The 20,157-nt window shown below is 41.2% G+C and overlaps 1 protein-coding gene across 3 annotated transcripts in view; it reads left to right on the top strand.

Moving 5' to 3' along the window:
* Nucleotides 1–20,157, top strand: part of MMADHC (metabolism of cobalamin associated D) — a 37,882-nt gene that overhangs the window by 13,279 nt on the left and 4,446 nt on the right. For all 3 annotated transcript variants that reach the window (XM_073634205.1, XM_073634203.1, XM_073634204.1), the window contains 4 exons: nt 4,943–5,160; nt 9,017–9,125; nt 13,179–13,309; nt 19,099–19,185. In XM_073634205.1, the coding sequence (XP_073490306.1) occupies nt 4,943–5,160; nt 9,017–9,125; nt 13,179–13,309; nt 19,099–19,185 (545 nt within the window). The remainder of the gene's footprint in view (nt 1–4,942; nt 5,161–9,016; nt 9,126–13,178; nt 13,310–19,098; nt 19,186–20,157) is intronic.

Consider the following 20,157-nt stretch of genomic DNA (forward strand, 5'->3'; position numbering starts at 1 on the left):
ATCTATAAGCCAATCACACAAGCAGGAAATGACATTTTCAGGGGGTGTTCTGTATACCATCTGTGTACAGAAGGACTCCAGGTGGCCATATTGCATTGCATTTTACAGAAAATTACAGAGCTGCAGATTGAAAAGGAAAGTTCATTTTTAATAACATTCAATTACAATATGACTTGTGTTGCATTTGTATATGCTATATTATTTTTTTTTTATTTGCAATTTTTTACCTCTTTACCTGAATAGCTATTGTTTAACCGCTTCTGGACTGCCCCATGTACATTTACTGCAGCATGAAATCATGTACCTGCATCGGTGACCCGCTCCTGTTGTGATTGGACACAGCGGGAGCCAATCGACGGGTTCCGTGAACACGCCGATCGTTCCTGAGGCAGAGAGAACGGCAGTCTGCCTATGTAAACCACACGGCAGATCGCCGTTCTGTCAGAGGGGAAGATGGAGATCTTGTGTTTCTGCTTCCCCCAGTCAAAGCATCCCCCACACAGTTAGCAAGCACTATCAGGGAACATATTTAACCCCTGCCCAGCCAATGTCATTAGTACAGTGACAGTGCTTTTTTTTTTTTTTTTTTTAGCTCTGATCACTGTATTGGTGTCACTGGTCCCTCAAAAAGTGTCACTTGGTGTCAGATTTGTCCGCTGAAAAGTCGCAGTCGCACTAAAAAAATTGCTGATTGCCATCATTACTAGTAAAGAAAAAAATAAAAAGTCCAAAAATCTATCCCATAGTTTGAAGAAGCTATAACTTTTGCGCAAACTAATCAATATACGCTTATTGGGACTTTTTTTTTTTTCAAAAAATATGTAGCAAAATACATATTGGCCTAAATTGATGAATAAATTAGATTTTGTACATTTTTTTATTGGATGTGTTTTATAGCAGAAAGTAAAAAATATTGTGTGTTTTTTTTCAAAATTGTCGTATTTTTTTGGCAAAAAAAAAAAGTCGCAGAGGTGATCAAATGCCACCAAAAGAAATCTCTATTTGTGGGGAAAAGAACATCAATTTTATTTGGGTACATCGTCGTAATTGTCAGTTAAAGTAACACAGTGCCATATCGCAAAAAATGTCCTGGACATGAGGGGGGGGTAAAACCTTCCTAAGCTGAAGTGGTTACAGTAGAACTATGGCTCCCATGTAGCTTGCAATACAGCAGGGTGAGATATTGCAGGGGGTGTGGCTACCATCATGGTCACTGCTGATTCTCAACCCTGTAGCTCAGGGATATGCAATCAGCGGACCTCCAGCTGTTACAGAACTACAAGTCCCATGAGGCATAGCAAGACTCTGACAGCCACAAGCCTATATACAAGGGGTTCAGCCGGGGACTTTGATTGAGGTGAATATGGTTAGTCAAGAAGCATGTCATGGAAGTAAAATTAGAGGACCTCCAGCTGTTGCAAAACTACAAGTCCCATCATGCATTTGGGCATCATGCTTGTTGCTGTCACAAATGATCCAAGGTCTGGTGTTACCCCAACATCACCTCCATCCCTAATTCAATACATATATACAAGGGGTTCTCCCTGGGACTTTGAGGTGAATACGGTTAGTCAAGAAACATGTCATGGAAGTAAAACAATGTAGATTTATTACAATTGTTGCGCATCTGAAACACAACAGCAATAACTACAGGCCAATAAAATATGCATATAATATGAACATGAGACAATCCACATACATGGTAAAACAATATATGTCAAAGGGGGTCTTCCTAGACCCCCTGCTGTCCCCTCCTGCCCTTGTGGTTTTGGGGGGGACCCACATATCGACGTCATGTCTTCCATGCCCATCGGGGGCGCCAATCCTGGTGTCATTACCCTTGGGCTATGTTTTGCCATCCCGAACAATGGGGGACACCGCATTTTGCGGCCCCAGCATCGACGAGTGTGTTCAGTGCTCGTACGCCGCCCTGTTCGCACATGACGTTGGGGGTGGAGCATTTGGTCCCCCCCCAGGTAAATTGTTTGCCGTTTAGCTTAGTTGACCTTTTAGCACATTTTGTTTGCCTTTTCCTCCAACCCCCACTCTATTCCACTCAATATGCACACTTACTGGCCCAACATTTTGTTACTCTGTAATGTCCTTTTATTTATGCCCTTTAAGTCTCCCAACATATACCAGCATTTACTTTATGCTGGTCCCTATACATTTTATATGTATATGAAACAATGTAGGAAAATCACCTGCATCTACATAATATTATTTTTGCAATATGCATACTCAACACAGCAGGAAGGTTTACCTTATTCGCAGGGTCTTTCTGATATATACATATATATTTTTTTACCATCTTTACAGTTCATGATCATGGGCAAGGGCAGACTTCTAGGGACACTTTTATATTTGTATCTACCAAGGCCATGTTGGTGCTCTGGTTGTGTCCCCCCCCCCCCCCATTGGGGTTACCTTTTGCTCCGCCTCCTCAGCTCCCGTGTTGGATGTTTATTGCAGCCGCCGCCGGTGCAATCAGCGACTGATGGCCTGTTCCAGCCCATTGGTGAGTATGGGGTCCCTAGCCTGACCCCCATGGTTACTCACTTTCCTGCCTATTTGATGCAACATACTCTCATTCATTTGATTTACTACTTGTATTACAGATTTAGCAAAGCATTTACCCCTGAAGAGCGAGCGCGGTCTCGCGAAACGTCGTCGGGTACTACTCATGCTTGCAAATTTCTCTGATGTTTGTATATTGGTATATATTGTTTTACCATGTATGTGGATTGTCTCATGTTCACATTATATGCATATTTTATTAGCCTGTAGTTATTGCTGTTGTTTCAGATGCAACAATTGTAATAAATCTACATTATTTTACTTCCATGACATGTTTCTTGACTAACCATATTCACCTCACTCAAAGTCCCAGGGCGAACCCCTTGTATATATGTATTGAATTAGGGACGAAGGTAATGTTGGGGTAACACCAAACCTTGGATCGTTTGTGGCAGCAACAAGCATGACACCCAGAGGCATAGGCATGATGGGACTTGTAGTTTTGCAACAGCTTGAGGTCCTCTAATTGCATATCTCTGCTGTAGCTTGTCAATCAGTAGCTGGCCGCACCTAGACCGCCCAGTGCTTTTTGGATGGACATCACTGCCTCTATTGTCCACTGTGAGCTGCATGTAGGGGAGGGGGAAGTTTGTTTAGAGTTAGGACTAGTTTACACTTGCTTCAAAACAAGGCTTTGGACACGCTTTGTTTAAGCTTTCTGAATGCCAGTCAAAGCAAAGTCCTGTTTACACCTTGTTTTTGGCTTTCGCTTCAAAAATTATACCCCATGTCGCTTTAGTGGTGCTTCAAAGCTTCTTCAAAGCCTCCATAGAAGTCTATGGCAAAGCTTGCTTGAAGCCCCACTGAAGCGCCACGTAGCCTCATCGAAGCCCCAAGCAAAAGCAAGATGTAAACAGGACTGTAAGCTAACCATTTTATTTAGTGACCGGAGCGTGGACTGGCGTTCAGAGAGCTTTAACAAAGCCTGTCCGAAGCCTTGTTTGGAAGCAAGTGTATACTAGCTGTTACACTTGCTTTGGCTTCAACGCACATTAAAGCTCCTGCTGCTTCAACATGCTTTTATGATGTGTTTTTGATGCTTCGACGAGGCTTCTGTGATGCTCTTTTTAAGCTTTGTTGAAGCTTGGCAGATGCCCTGTGTGTGTGTTTCTATCTCTCACCTGCAATTTCTTCAAAACAAAGCGAAGCTGAAGCTGAATTAAAGCCTCTCAAAAGCAGCAAGTGCTTCTTCAAACCAGCTTTGTCATAGAGCTCTATGGAGGTTTTGAAGATGCTTTGAAGCACCGCTAAAGCGACATGGGGTATCATTTTTGAAGCGAAGCCGAAGCAAACACAAGGTGTAAATGGGACTGTAAGCTAGAATCAATTGAAAGACTCCTGCAGCCTGGTGTGTAAATTGCCATCGTCCCTATGTATATGAAAAAATTATGTACCTCCTGAAATGGGATTTTTAAGGCAATTTGAAAGTACAAATTTTATATATATATATATATATATATATATATATATATATATATATATATATATATATATATATATATATATATAATCTCTTGAATTTGTATGGATGGTTTAATCGTATGTAATGGGGTGTTACCACTTTTAGATGATCACTATGCAATATTATGATACATGTGTTTGTTGATGATTTTTGCAATAATAAAACTTTAAAAAAAAAAAAATATATATATATATGTGTGTGTGTGTGTGTGTGTGTATGTATGTATATATATATATATATATATATATATATATATATATATATATATATATATATATATATATATATATATATATATAGCAAAGCGCTGCACAAACTGTTGGCGCGATATAAAACCTGTACAATTTTATATATATATGTATGTGTATATATATATATATATATATATATATATATATATATATATATATATATAATTTATTTCAGAGGTACTTCATTTGTTCATCAACAGGACTCAGGACTGTAAACTAACCATTTTATTTAGTGACGGGAGCTTTGACTGGCGTTAAGAGAGCTTTAACAAAGCATGTCCAAAGCCTTGTTTTGAAGCAAGTGTAAACTAGCCCTTATACTTGGCTACATTCATTTTGTATGTACCTTTAACTTCAGTTGCAATCCTCTCTACTCAGACTGGCAGGGCAGCATTCAGTGTCAGATGTGCTAATCTCGCTGACATGTGGAGGGTTAGTGTGGGGGATGGGATGGGATGGGGGATGTGTGTCTGGGTGTTGTCCTCTTCCTGGCTGTGCTGTGTAAATCCCAGTACTGAATGGCTGGAAATACAAATCGTTAGGCAGGTAAAACGTCTCTCTTCTGTGTGTGTTTGATCTTTGGATTTTGATGTTTGCCTGTATGGAGTTGATCCTGTGATTACATATGACTTTTCTTGTGTTCTCTCCCCAGTTCCCAGGACAGTATGGCCAGATGAGCTTATGGGACCTTTTGGCCCCCAGGATCAGCGCTTTCAACTCCCTGGTAATGTTGGATTTGATGATCATGTGAATGGAATGAGCACACAGAGGAAAGTCCACGCTCCAAAAAACTTACCTGACCTCCTATCTGAGCCGGCTGCTAGTGAGAGACACGAGTTTGTCATGGCGCAGTTTGTCAATGAGTTCCAGGTAAGGCGTGATACCCGGCAAACCATGTATAGTGATATATATGATGGGTAGTGTATGTGTCTTATTGGGTCTTGTCAAATCATGGAAGCCAGATGGAAAATGTTTCCTTTTTTCCTGCTGTCCTTTGAGAGCTTTGTTGTGGTTCTGATTATTATCTTTATTGCAGGCACTTATATGGTGCATTCAATTTACGTAGCGCTTTTACATATTTATACCAGGGCTTGACACATTTTCTTTGAATCTAGGAGCCAGCTAAAAAAGTTATATACATTTTTTTTTTTTTAAAAACCTAAAATATTTGATTGGGGGGTCAGGCGGTTGTTTCATTTGGTTGCGGTGCTGCAGGGTGGGATGGCTTACTCACTGTGTGGTTTTGGGGGGATGCGTGTCCCTTTGGGGCTCCCAGGATGTGAGGATTTGACACTTGTGTGTGTTGTGGTTGTGTTGTGGTTTTATGGTGTGTAGGTTGCACTATTCTCACCAGGGGTGGTGCCACGGCACATGCGGATTGGCTGGTGCCAGGGAGTTTTTCTGCGCAGCCTACGCGGAGAGTTCGCAGGGGTGCCGGTGTGTGGGGAGGAAAGGGAAAACTTTGCTGGCGGTAAGCAGCAGAGCTGGAGGTTTTGTTTTTGTTTTTTTCTGTTGTGGGTTTTTTTTTTTTTTTTTTTTTTTGTGTTTGTTTTTTTTTTGGATGTTGGGAACTGGGTTGGCTGCCTGGCATTGCATGTCCAAGGCGTCAGTCGGTGGGGGTTGCTTGCACCTGGTGCCAGCAGCGGGTGGGCTAACGGGGGCCAGGACACGGTTTCTGCTCACTGTGGCAACATGGCGCATGGGATTTGTCAAGCCCTGTCTTTTACATTCACATCAGTCCCTGCCCTCAAGAAGCCAATCTAAGGTCCCTAAGGTAGGCCATAGATCAGTGGTTCTCGACTCCTGTCCTCAGGACCCACTAACAGGTCAGGTTTTAAGTATTACCTTGGGGAGATGCAGACTAGAATACTGCGATCACTGAGCAACAAATGCTATCACATGTGATGTATTTCAGTTATCTTGCAAACCTGGCCTGTTAGTGGGTCCTGAGGACAGGAGTTGAGAACTGCTGCCATAGATAATGCGATTTTCTTTCCTGCAAAAAATTGCTCGATTTCACCCATCAACACAGTGGAGATATCTCTTCTGGGGAGAACACCGTCATTATAGCTAGCTATAGCTGCTGGTAATAATCGCAGCCTAAAAATTTGACATGCTGGTTGTATCCAAATCAGTTGATGGATCGACTTTGGTACAATCCGCCTGCTCATAGATGGCTTAAATCTCAGCCAGGATTCGAGCCATCTCTGACCAGTTTAAAGCAGTGCATGTTCGTTCTGCGCTCCTGTGATCTGTTTTCAGCCGAGAGCGGACTGAAGCCTCCTGATGTCACAGAGCCAGTCCAAACTCTGCAAAGATTCTGACCGTATGGTCGGGATCCACCTAGAAGCCTAGACCTCCACCTGGCTCAGCCTCTCAGCAATCCACTGAGAGTCTAAGCCAGCCCCTCTACAGCCCAATGCTCCAGTGGGCACTGGAGGGGAGAGCAGAGCACCGGAGACTGACAGTCCTGGCTCTCTGCTCAGAGCGGAGGGAGAAAATGGAGCGATCGCTGTCCTTGATCACTAAGTTCTCTGTGCAGAGTCAGCAGGGGACCGATGCAGCATCGGATCAATGCTGCATCCACCTAGGTGTGTATAATTCCTTTTTTTTTTTTTTTTTTTTTTTTGGATCAGCCAGTGGGCCAATAGAGAAAAAAAAGAACGGATTCCTCCATCCACACAAGCGAAATGAATGGAGGAGTCCTCCCAGCTGACTTGATTTTATTCTGACATTGCTGTCAGAATATACTTATCAGCAGCTGCAACCTATTGACTGCAGCCGCTCATTGAAAAATTTTTTTCAACAGGACATTCAACTAGATCGGCTTCTGTTAAGAAGGAGCCACCACACATGGATCAAAATTCGGCCCATCCCTGATGAACCGGTTGAATTTCGATCCATCTACTAGCTGGAGCATGTCACTTTAGGACAGGAAGTCTGTTACTGGCAGGATCACCATATGAAAATAAAGAGAAATAGCCTGGAAAGAAATCGAAGGCAGCCAATATATCTAAGGTCTTATAAGCTGCAATATCTCATCTCATTCTCATCTCGTTTGTGTGACCGGTTTTTATCCACAATCATTTTCCAGCTTCCAATGAACAAAAAATGTATAATTTCAGCTGATTTTCTTTTTTTTTTTTTTTTTTTTTTTTTTTTTTCAATAGACTTGCCAAGTAATTGGTTAATTAACATTAAATCCTATTGAATATCCAATATTCCATTGTACAGAACGGAACGCGACTTGTCAGGTGGCTAAATCGGCTGACAAGTTGTCCCAATGTGAACCGGCTCTGAGGCCAATGTGATTTCAGTTTTACCTTTTTCATAATGTACATTTGCGAACATTTCTAAAATTCTGCTTTCACTTTGCCATTATGGGGTACTGAGTAGATTATTGAGGAAAAAAAATGAATTTAACCCCTTCACCCAGGTTTACGCCATATGATGGGGACTTGAAGTGGCGATATCTGAATGATGCCTGCAGCTGCAGGCATCTTTCAGATATCATTCTTTTTTAGCCGGCGATTCCCTGCACCGTAAAAATCATGTCGGCTGTATGGCTGCTTGATTGTTTGTTTTTACAGGCGGTGGGAGGCAACGTCCCTCCGCCGCCCTCCAGGGCTTCTCCAGTCTCGCCCGTGCGATCAGCAGGCCAGAGAATGAACCTGCCGGCAGCAGAAGTTTATCATAGAGCTGACCGAGGACCAGATGGTCTCCAGTCATCTGACTCTCGGAGGGCGGGCAGGACATTATGAGGCACGTCTGCCAACGTTTACATTCCTTGTAATAGGAATAAAAATGAACAAAAACTAAAAAAATTAAAGGGAAAGTGTAAATTATACATTTTTTTTTTTTAAATTTATTTAAACAATAAAACATTTTTTTAAAGAGCCCCTCCCGTCTCCATGTGCTCGCACACAGAAGCGAACGCATGCGTAGGATGTGCCCGCATATGTAAGCGTAATTCATACCACACGGTTGGTATCACCGAGAATGTTAGAATTAGAGCAATATTTCTAGCACTAGACCTCCTAAGTTTGGAGCCATTCCATGAGAGTGCACAATTTTAAAGCATGACATGTTGGGTATCTATTTACTCAGTGTAGCATCATCTTTACACATTATACAAATTGGACTAACTAGTGTGTGTTGTTTTTTTTTGTTTTTTGTTTTTTTGTTTTTTAAATGCATGAAAGTGTTTGTTTATTTTCCCCCAAAACAAATTGTGTTTAAAAAATTGCTGCGCAAATACAGTGTGACATAAAAAGTTGCAACAACCGCCATTTTATTCCCTAGGTTATCTGTTAAAAAAAAACATATATAATGTTTAGGGGTCCTAAGTAATTTTCTAGCAAAAAAATTATGCTTTTTACATGTAGGAGAGAAGTGTCAGAATTGGCTTGGGAGGCAATTGTAGTATCAGGCTGCAACCTAACAAAATTGAAAAAGTAAAGGGGGTCTGAAAACTTTGAGTGCACTGTAGGTATTTGTATAACGCTGACAATTTACGCAGCACTTTACATATTGAACATTTACTACAGTCCCTGCCCTCCAGGAGCTAACTCGCATTCATACACATACTAGGGCCAATTTAGACAGGAGCCAGTTTACCTACCAGCGTGTCTTTTTAGAGTGATTAAAAGCAGTTGAATCACCTGACAATCTTTTGGAAATAAGGCTGCAGGACTTGCCTTGTAATCTGTTCTCCCTTTTCCTTCAGGGAAGTGAAGTTTCTCCGCAGCAACAAGAAGTATCCAGTGCGGGATCGTACTTTGAGAATGCAAAAGTAGAGTGTGCCATGCAGAGATGTCCAGAACTACTAAGAAAAGGTACAGGCAGGCAGAGAGGCTGCTGCTTCCACCCCGTTACTGAATGTATTCTGATTGTACAGCTATCCAAATGTCCAGACAAAATGTAAAAATTATAGACTCACCTCCAACCCTATTCTGATCTCACATACAGCAGGGCTTGACACAGATAAATAACATGCATAAAATAAGTTAAATGCACATGTAACCTTTTTTGAATCTTTTTGTTTAGATGAATGGTCCGGCGACAGGATCTTTTTAACCACTTGCCTCCTAACTGGAAATTTATGCACGCCCCCCCCATTCCCACCACTTCCCGGAGGTTCCCTGGGCTTACCTTTCCGATCGGTAAGCCCGGGAACCATCCACTGTCCGCAGTCTTTTCCCATAGAGATAAGTGATGACAAGATGGCCACCGCTCATCTCTTTGCCCTTGGAGGCACGGAGCGACGTGGCCTGAGAACTTCCGGTTCTCAGGCCATGTAAACATGTTGGTTTCTTTTTTGTTTTGTTTTTTTCTTAAAGTGTATGTAAACCCGACCTTTATTTTTTTTTTTTTTTTTTTTTTTTATCATACTGTAGAGTATAAGATTTTCTATAATTTGAGCCCAGTCTTGCCACAAAGAGTTAATCCATCTCTGAGCAATCCTCTTTTATTGTTCAGTGAGATAAATCTTGACAAACAGAGAAAAACTTTGTCCCCCCTTGCTGTGAGTGACAGGTGATTTACATATCTCGTGCACTATCCTAAGACATGCATTATTTTGTAATTCCCTTTCCCACTCCTTTCTTCAGCAGCTCTGCAAGGATTGGCTGTTCCACACCTCAGCATGATTTGGCATGCTGAAGTCATGTGGTTACTTTCCGGTCTTTTCACTGGATGTTAGAGATCATAGCAGAAGTTCAGTGTAAGAAATACACAGGAGAAAATACATATTGACAAGGGGAGTGTAGAGGTGGGCGGGGAGTCTTACATCATGACTCCACCCACTGAGCTCCAGACAACAGACCCACCCACAGAATCTGCAGTTTTTCGGGTCTCATAACAGACAGAGGGGAGACATTTGACAGTTAAAGATACATGCAGGAGACATGTATATCCTTATAGATAACCCCTATGGCAGTAGTTTAGAAAGGATGACATCGGGTTTACATCCACTTTAAAGCAACATATTACTTTTTTGGGTTTTTTTTTGCTTTTGAGGGTAAATGAGAGATTTGGGGTTTTAGACTCCAGATGTCTACATAAAGAGTACCTGTAATGCTGTATTGTTATCACAAGGGGTATTTACATTCCTTGAGATAACAATAAAAGTGATCAAAAACATTTTTTATTTAAAGGGACAGCCCCTGAACCTCCACCAATTTATGAAGGAGTATAACTTGGCAATACCATTACTAAAGCTTATTTCCACTTTTGCAGATAAACTGGGATAATGCCTACTTTATATTTGTTAAATACCTCCATTCCCATAGGATAACTTAAAAAAAAAAGTTTAAAAAATTCTAGCTTAACTTTTTCAGATGCTCTGTTTAGGACCCTCCAGCAAGGAACAATCCCAGGGGGCTGGGCAGCTATGTATGCTGTAATTAACCCTGACTACTGTGTCGGCAGATCTTCATTATCATTTGTAACTAGATTTGAGCACTGCCTGCCCTGAAAAAGGGTTAAAGGTGTAGAGGCTGGGCTTCTTGCATTTTTTGGTAATCAGGACAGGCTCACTCGAACATTGTTCAAAAAAAACCTTGCAGTCAGCCATGATACCTTCTCCTTAGAAACCTCAAACAGTGGTTCTCAACCCTGTCCTCAGGGCCCACTAACAGGCCAGGTTTGCAAGATAACTGTGATATCATTTGCTGCTCAGTGATTGCAGTATTCTAGTCTGCATCTTCCTGAGTTCATACTTAAAACCTGGCCTGTTAGTGGGTCCTGAGGACAGGAGTTGAGAACCACTGATCTAAAAGGTAAGCAATAATAAAGATTAGTTATACTATGTGAATGAGAACACATAACAAACAAACATATAGTGAGGTTTTCTCAAATTTGACTGCAAAAGTAGAAACACCCTTTAAGGCAATAAGTGTCAAAAATCACTCAAAGTCTATTTGCTGCCCTGTTGACTGCTTGATGTTTGATAGTTTGGGAACTCGGGAAGTAAATGTCAGACTCGGATGACCTCTAACCAATTACCTTATTAAGTAGAATTAAATAAGGAAGAAATAGGAAGCCTGTTAAGCCTGAACATTGGAAATGAGGAAACACTCAGAGGGGAATTTATCATTGATGTGCAGGCAAAATGCCCTAACGCAGGTGAATTTGGTGCAAAAAATTGCTCCAAGTTTATGAAATTGGTGCAAATTGTTATAATAAATAGGAAGTACAAAACTGCAAGTGTGACCATTCCTGCAGCATTTACTTCACAACATGTAGTGTAGTTAGAGGAAAGAGGAGAATCGCAGTGAAAATATAGCTGGACCTTCAACAAACAATCAGAAGTAATAGAAGTGGTTCAAGATTTTATTAGAAAAGCATTTAAACTCTCCCAAATAGAGGAGAAATGTATGCAACTGAATGAGTAAGTGAATTGCCTCAAGTTAGATCTGGAAATTATAAAGGAAAAAGGAAACCTCTGTTGAAGGAATATTTTAACCCCCTTCACGCCTAAGGGTAAAACAAATCTAAAAGCCTAAGCCCAGCTTTGCAATTTTGGCATGTGTTAGCAAAACTGTACATATGATCATTGTTTCATTTGGTGGTAAATTGTAATGGATATCTCTTTATTATTTTTATTTATTTATCTTTATCAAAGGAAAACTAGTATAAATAGTAAAAAAAAACAAAAAACTTTTTTTTTTTTTTTTTTTTTAATTTAACTGTATATTTGTTCTTACTACCATAACCTACCACCAAAGAACAACCCAAAATAAATTCTCCTGCTCCTGAGGATCTCGGCAATACTACATATGTATGTTGCTGTTTGTACCCATAGTACAGTCCAGAAACAATAGTGCACTATTATATAAAAAAAAAAAAAATCTTACCTAAAACGCACTAATACAAACTGACACTGATACTAATTTAAAATAAAAATGCTGTCCAAAAAAATAGTGACCTTGACCTTTGACCCTGATCTAGGTTTCCTTTTTTTTTTTTTTCTATCTCTGCAAGGACATAGGGTGATGCAATGTATCTCTCTCGTCCATGCAGAGGCAGAAAACAGGGGGGGGGGTGAGCTTCACAGTGACTGATCACTGTGATAGCCAATCGGAGGATATCACAGTGACCAGGAATTGGAAAGTCCGGGTCCCGATCAATGGAACTGGGCTCGGGGCTCTTGGTGAGACCCCGGCCTCTGTGCTGGGAGTGCGCCATTCGGCTCGCTCTCAGCAAAAAGGGAGATATGCAAATATGCGGCGCCACGGGAATAAAGACCAGTCAAGTGTGGCCGCATATTTGCGTACGGTCGTTGTCAAGGGGTTATTAGGCACTATTAGAGGCTTCTTCAGGTAATTTAACAGATACCAGTTTATACACCTCAATTACAATAACATTAATTATGGTGTGCTCCCACACTCACAAGGGTCTCTGCCAGGTTGAGATCGGTGCCGTTTGCGCACAGTAACACGTGTTTGAATTTGGCACACAATTGTGTTTAATTTGGTGCAGACGCTGCAACAAATTGCCAGATTGTCACAGATATCAACAACTCGCTTTCTGGCAGAGCCGTCACCCCTGTATATGAAATCTTATAGTGTACATCTCTGTTGTAGTGCACCCCAACAATGTATGCTGCAGTGAAAAAAATAGGAGCAATTTCCTTTCCATTGGGATTCATTCGAAATGAATAGAGCTGCAGTAGCACAGCATATCGCAGCGCACAATAAAACGAGCTGCAGCACGTGTTCCCGCAAGTCAGCCTGGTGTAAATGGATGTTCACTGGCTGCCACCAGTAACTTATTTTTTTTTTACATAAAAATTATTTTTAAAAAATATTCTGAATGCTAGGCCTGTGCTGAGTAGTTCAGATGAAACAACCAGTTTTTTTTTTTTTTTTTTTTTTTATATATTGCAGATGTTGTATCCATGTTTCCCGAGATCCCCGATCAAAACGTACTAGTACTAACAGTGACACAGAAAACCATGAATGATATGACTGCGTGGAGTGAAGAGGTGGATAACGAGAGAGAAATGCTGTTGGAGAAGGTTGGTGACCCTTTCTGGCCCAGCATTTAATTTTGGTGATAATCCACAGAAGTCCGTCGCTGCTTTAATATGCCAGTGGTGCCATCCATTGACACAGCACACAGAAACAGAGCTGAGCCTCTCCTGTCACCCTTTTTTTTTTTTCTCTCCTGGTGTCAGGAAAACTTGTCAGAAGTGACCACTTTAAGGATATATACTGGAATATTATTATGATTTTTCTTTTTTATATACCAGAGCTTAGTGCATTCTTAGTGGGAAGTTTCACTGATGGTCAGGATATAACACCACCACCTTTACAGTATTGGTCAGAATGCCACTCTATACAGAAGGCTTCACAGATCATGGGTGTAATGACACTGGCTCAGAAGTGGCATTTAAACTAAAAATTATGCAGACACCATTAGATGGGAGATAAAACAGCTGCAGCAACCTCTGAAGGTAGCCGAGGGTTGCAGGGAACCCCTGTTGAGAATGGCTGGTTTAGTGTCAGTTCAAGTAAAATAGAGTGCCATTCCTAATTTTCTCCACATGGTGTCGCTGTTTTCTTTATAAAGGCTTCGTCCAATTAACAGTAATTTGTTCATGTGATTATAATGGTGTTTGTATGTAATTGCTTGTGTAATATTAAAGAGGAATGTGCAGGCAATGTACAGATTTACCCCCAAACCTCCCTTTTCTGTCTTTAAAGCATTTCCTGACTAATATATATATATATAATTTTAATTATTATTCTAGGTAAATATAATTCTAAAGGTGCTAATAACGTTAAATTTTTCCCACATGTCAGTAACAACCCGTGCAATCCATACACACAAATAAGTTCAGAAATGAAGTTATTTGTAATAAAATGGAATGACACAGGGAAAATGTATTAAACACCCCAACTAAAATGTATTTAATACTTCGTACAAAATCCTTTGTTGGTAATGACAAATTCAAGACGCCTCCTATATGAAGAAACTAGTCACATGCATTGCTCAGGTGTGATTTTGGCCCATTCTTGAAGGTTCTGTGGGCCTCGTCTATGGACTCTGATTTCCTTCCATAGATTTTTCTATTGGATTCAAGTCAGGTGATTGGCTGAGACATTCTAGCAGCTTTATTTTCTTTCTTTGAAACCAATTGAGAGTTTCCTTGGCTTTGTATTTGGGATTTTTGTCTTGCTGAAATGTCCACCCTCATTTCATCTTCATCATCCTGGTAGATGGCAGCAGATTTATATCAAGAATGTCTTGGTACATTTTTCCATTCATCCTTCCTTCAATGATATGAAGTTTGCCAGTACCATATGCTGAAAAACAGCCCCAAACCATGATGTTTCCTCCTCCAATCTTCACTGTTGGTATTGGGGTGTTTTTGGGGTGATGTGCCATTTGACCTCCAAACATGGTGTGTATTATGGCATCCAAAGAGTTATAGTCTGGTCAGACAAGACCAAAAATTATTCTCTCAGTATTTCACAGGCTTGTCTAAATGTTGTGCTGCAAACTTTAACCACTTCCCACCCGCCATATAGCAATATGACGTGCGCAAAGTGGTTGTGCTATCCTAACCAGACATCACATGACGTGATCAGGATAACAAGCCGGCATGTGCCCGCGGGGACGCGCAGCGATCGGTGGTGCTGTGTGTCAGTCTGACACAGCGCATCTCCGATCTGGGTAAAGAGCCTCCATCAGAGTGTCCAATTACATCTGATCACAATGTAAACAGGAAAAGCTGCGTATCGGCATTTCCTCACTCGCATCTGACAGACGCGAGGAGCGCTAACCAGCGGCAGTCCTGACAGGGGATCTGCGCTGATATCAGCGCAGCCCTCTTGAGGATGACCACCAGGGATGACCACCAGGTATGCCCACCACTGACCACAAGGTATGGCCACCAGGGATGCCGATCAGTGCCCATCAGCAATGCCTGCTAGTGCTTCCATATCAGTGATGCTTATCAGTGCCCATCAGTTCCGCCTCATTTTTTTTTAAATTTTCGATCCTTTTTTTTTTTTTTTTTATTAGAAAAAAATTAAAATCCCAGAGGTGCTTAAATACCACCAAAAGGAATCTCTGTTGGGAACAAAATGATACAAATTTTGTTTGGGTGCAGTGTAGCATGACCGGGCAATTGTTCAAAGTGTGACAGTGCTGAAAGCCGAAAATTGGCCTGGGCAGGAAGGGGGGGAAGTGCCCGGCATTGAAGTAGTTAAACAAACCAACATGCTTTTTCTTCAGCAATGGAGTCTTGCGTGGTGAGCGTGCACACAGGCCATGGAGGTTGAGTGCATTACTTGTGTTTTTTTCTTTTAATAATTGTTCCTGCTAATTCCAGGTTTTTCTAAAGCCTAATTATTCATTTGCACTGACAATGGGCAGGATTGCTTTCTACTTACTGATGGATTTCAGCTGGTGTCTTGGCTTTCCATGCCTTTTTGCACCTCACTTTCTTCATGTGTGTAATACTTTTTCCATTTTAATACAGATAACTTAACTTAATTTCTGAAGTTATTTGTTTTGGTGTCTTTGTATGTATGGATTGTATGGGTTGTAACCGACATGTGGTGAACATTTCATGTCAATAGCATCTTTAGAAAAATATTTACCTTGAAAAATGGTGACGTGTTCAATACTTATTCTACCCGCTGTAGATAAAAAACGCTTTTCCTGGTCAGCATCGCTTCCACCAACCTTACACTGACCAATAAAAGGATGCTTGCTACTTTTGGCCTTCGTTTTTTGTTGGTCCTCAAGGACACTCTGGTTAAATATTAAAAGACCCTCCCTAACAATTTCCACCAAGCTTCAGCCTCTCCTGCCAGTGAAAGACCCTTATGTAGAAGGTAAACCCTTCAGATTAAGGGCACCTATGCTGCTGGACTTCTATGACTATATGCTGCCTTAAGTTGCTCCTCTGATATCTGCAGGTCTCTGGGATCCAGCGGTGCTGATCTTCCTGCTGCATGGGAAGAACAAGGGCTTGTAAAAAATCTTGGAGGAGCAGTCGCTGTGAGCTCAGATCTTACTGACCTAGGCATGCTCCCAGAACTACATAACCCACGTTTCCTACACACAGTGTGGGGGAAGTCAGCTTGTTCAATTAAGCTTTTCCAAAAATAAACCTGGAAGCTGATTGTATGTATGTGGAGAGAGACTAAGTGGGCTAAGGCAGTGGTCACCAACCCTGCCCTCAGGGCCCACTAACAGGCCAGGATTTATGTATTACCTTGGGGAGATGCAGACTAGAATATTGCAATCACTGAGCAGCAAATGAGATATAGATTATATATCAGTTATCTTGCAAACCTGGCCTGTTAGTGGGCCCTGAGGACAGGGTTGATGACCACTGGGCTAAAGGATAGGCAGGTATTTATACTCCAGCAGACAAGGTTGACAACATTGTGCAGAAAAGTTACTACATTGTCAGCCCAAACAGAAAGTTAGGAGGACTCTGGATTTCTGGCAGATCATTAGGTACATTTCTGAACTTGCACCATTTTTAAAGGGATGAAACAGGAAATTGTGCATGTATTTTGGAGATCTATTTTAATGGGTTTTTTTGTTTGTTTTTGTTTTTTATTGTGCCCTGACAATTTTTAACAATTTTTTTTTTTTTTTTATAAAAGCATTGACCCACCTTATAATGGTCAGTACCAGTGCCATCATTGTCTTTCTGTTGCGCTTGTACTGCTGTTTTGCACTAGCTACAACTTTTTTGCACTTGAACTTCTCGGATGAACCTGCTTTTGTTTCGAAGAGACTTGTCTCCAAAGCTCGTTCTGGTCTGTTGCATTTTGCTCTTGTAATGTGGTCTAATTATGCATTAATTGTTGGATTTCTCAGCTCATCACCTCCCTGTCAACTCCAATCTAGCAGCGGAGAGCGTCTGCCTATTAGATGTTAACCTCCAGAGAGGGCATTCCCAGAGCCGAGCTGAAAACCATTCAGTGTTGGATGCTTTGTGCATTCGGAAGAGGTTTAATGTGTAACGAGGGATTATGGAAAAGTATCTCAAACTCATTCCAGTCGTGATAAATCTGAAGTGTCGATGTTTATGCTTTCTCTAAATGGTGGTTTATTGCTAAGAATACATGGCTGATGATGCACATCTAACACCCAGCACTTTGTTTTGGTGCTATTGCATGCATTTAGGACCAAATCAAACTGTGATTGCTGATGGGAATAAAGTAGAACCACCTAAAAGTGCCTGCACAGACGCCATTTTCTGTCCCCCTCTTCTTCCTGATTTCCAGATTGTTCTGATCGGGGTCAATTTTGTTATAGCTTTGTATTGTTGAGTCTCTCATGTCCATCCTGTTTCCCAGACATTCCTATCAGTTGTAATGGATTATAGTGACACCCTGCACTCACAGTATGCCCACAGTCTTCCAGGTTGAATGGTGCTAGGCATCATTCAGCCCGGAAGGCTGAGGACATCTTGTAACTAGCAAAATGGAGAGAGAAAGGCGCACCGACCTAGTGCATTACCACAATAACATTTATTAAAAGAGCAATATATACTCACAAATGTGATTAATATAAATGCATATCATAGCAAGTGTCCTCCCACTGCATGAAAATCTAATAAAATCCATCGGTCTTGCCAGATGAACAGGAGGTATTCAAACTCAGACGCGTTTCGAGAGCGAACGAATAGTGAATGATCCACTGGCATCACAGTTACTGATACATATATACACACATAAACACACGGCTAACACAGACCCCACCCATCAGTTATTATGATACCAGATAACAATAGCTGGGTGTGTGTGTATATGTGATGCCAGTGGATCATCCACTATTTGTTGGCTCTGATGAAGAGGGTTCGCTTTCGAAACGGGGCAGCCATTTGAATACCTCTTGCTCATCTTGCAAGACCAATGGAGTTTAATAGATTTTCATGCAGTGGAGGACACTAAATTTTCTTGGGGTAATGCACTAGGTCGGTGCGCCTTTCTCTCTCTATTTCCCTAGTTTCAAGTTCGAGGATACCCAATATCCTGAGAAGGCAGGATAGTGGGCATTCTCGAATTTAAAACCGTTGGCAATAAGTTTTTTTATACGGATTGCACCTTTTTGGGTTATCGCCATGAGCGCAGGAGAATATTTGCATGCTGGGAGGACATCTTGTGGCAGAAAGCTCTGATTGGAGTGCTCTGGTTGGGGGGGGGGCTGTTCCCCTGTCACAACACAACAGCTCAGCGGGGGAGATCACTGGACTAATCTTGCATGGTTAGTACAGCAACCCCAGACCGGAGATTTTTTTTTCCATGCAAAGCACAGGGTAGCACGAAAAAAAAAACTGTAGTGTACTAGGCTTAAGAGTATGTGCCTGTGCAGCTTCAGGCCAAGTGTTCTCAGGTTCTGAGCACCACCTCTGTACTTCTGATTAGGAAGATTGCACAGAATGACTAGTGCAGCACAGATATTCTGCAACAGTCCTGCAGAATCTGGTGTATTGTATTTGCTAAAGGTAAACCTGGAGTCTTCCCCCTCCAGCAGAATACAATGATCAGCGGTGTTGGCAACAGCCGGCAGCACTGATCGTTTGGGAAAAACCCAAACAGGCTGGTTGTACACACATTGATTGATTGACTTTTGTACAACCAGCCTGCCCCTGCTGAATTGGACGGATTTCAATGTATGACTGGCTTTAAGACACAGTTTAAAAATTGGTGCATTATATTTGTAAAAATCCTGACTTAAATACTTTGGATGGCAGTAGTGTGTATAGTTATTTAGCTAGAAGGGGTTGATCAATAATTGATTTTATTTTACTTGTATTTCTTCTTTTTTTAGTTCATTAATGGTGCCAAGGAAATATGCTATGCCCTCAGGTCAGAAGGCTACTGGGCCGACTTCATAGAGCCATCTTCAGGACTGGCAGTAAGTGACTTGTACATAATTTAAATACAGGTTAAGTCTTGTTACACTCAGAATGTACGGAAACTAAAGATATCATGCTATAATATGGAAGGAACCGCATTTCTAGGTGCATTGCTGACTTGGCTCTTCGGATTTGCCCAGCCTGGCCATACAGAATATAGAGATTGCTTATTTGCTTATTAACCACTTCAGCCCTGGAAGATTTACCCCCTTAAAGACCAGGCCATTTTTTGCGATCCGGCACTGCGTCACCTTAACTGACAATTACGCTGTACCAAACAAAATTGACGTCCTCCCCCCCCCCCCCCCCCCCCCCCCCCACAAATAGAGCTTTCTTTTGGTGGTATTTCATCACCTCTGCAGCTTTTATTTTTTGCGCTATAAACAAAAAAGAGCGGCAATTTTGAAAAAAAAAAAACAATGTTTTTTACTTTTTTGCTATAATAAATATCCCCCCCCCCCCCAAAAAAAAAAAAAACATTTTAAAAAACAAATTTCTTCATCAGTTTAGGCCAATATGTATTCTATATATTTTTGGTTAAAAAAACTCGCAATAAGTGTATATTGATTGGTTTGCGCAAAAGTTATAGCGTCTACAAAATAGGGGATATATTTATGGAATTTTTATTATTATTTATTTATTTTACTAGTAGCGTGATCAGCGATTTTTACCGGGACTGCGACATTGCGCCGGACAGTTTGGACACTTTTGACACTTTTTTTTTTTTTTTTGGGAGTAGTGACATTTATACAGCAACCAGTGCTATAAAAATGCACTGATTACTGAAAAAATTACACTGGCAGGGAAGGGATTAACACTAGTGGTGATCAAGGGATTAAATGTGTCCTAGGGAGGTGTTTCTAACTGGGGGGAGTGTACTGACTTGGGAGTACAGAGAGATCGCTGTTCCTAATAATTAGAATGGGGATCTGTCTGTTTACATTGGAAGATCCCCGTTCTGGCTCTCTGTG

The sequence above is a fragment of the Aquarana catesbeiana genome, linkage group LG06 (genome assembly GCF_042186555.1).
Source record: "Aquarana catesbeiana isolate 2022-GZ linkage group LG06, ASM4218655v1, whole genome shotgun sequence".
NCBI classification, from domain to species: Eukaryota; Metazoa; Chordata; class Amphibia; order Anura; family Ranidae; genus Aquarana; species Aquarana catesbeiana.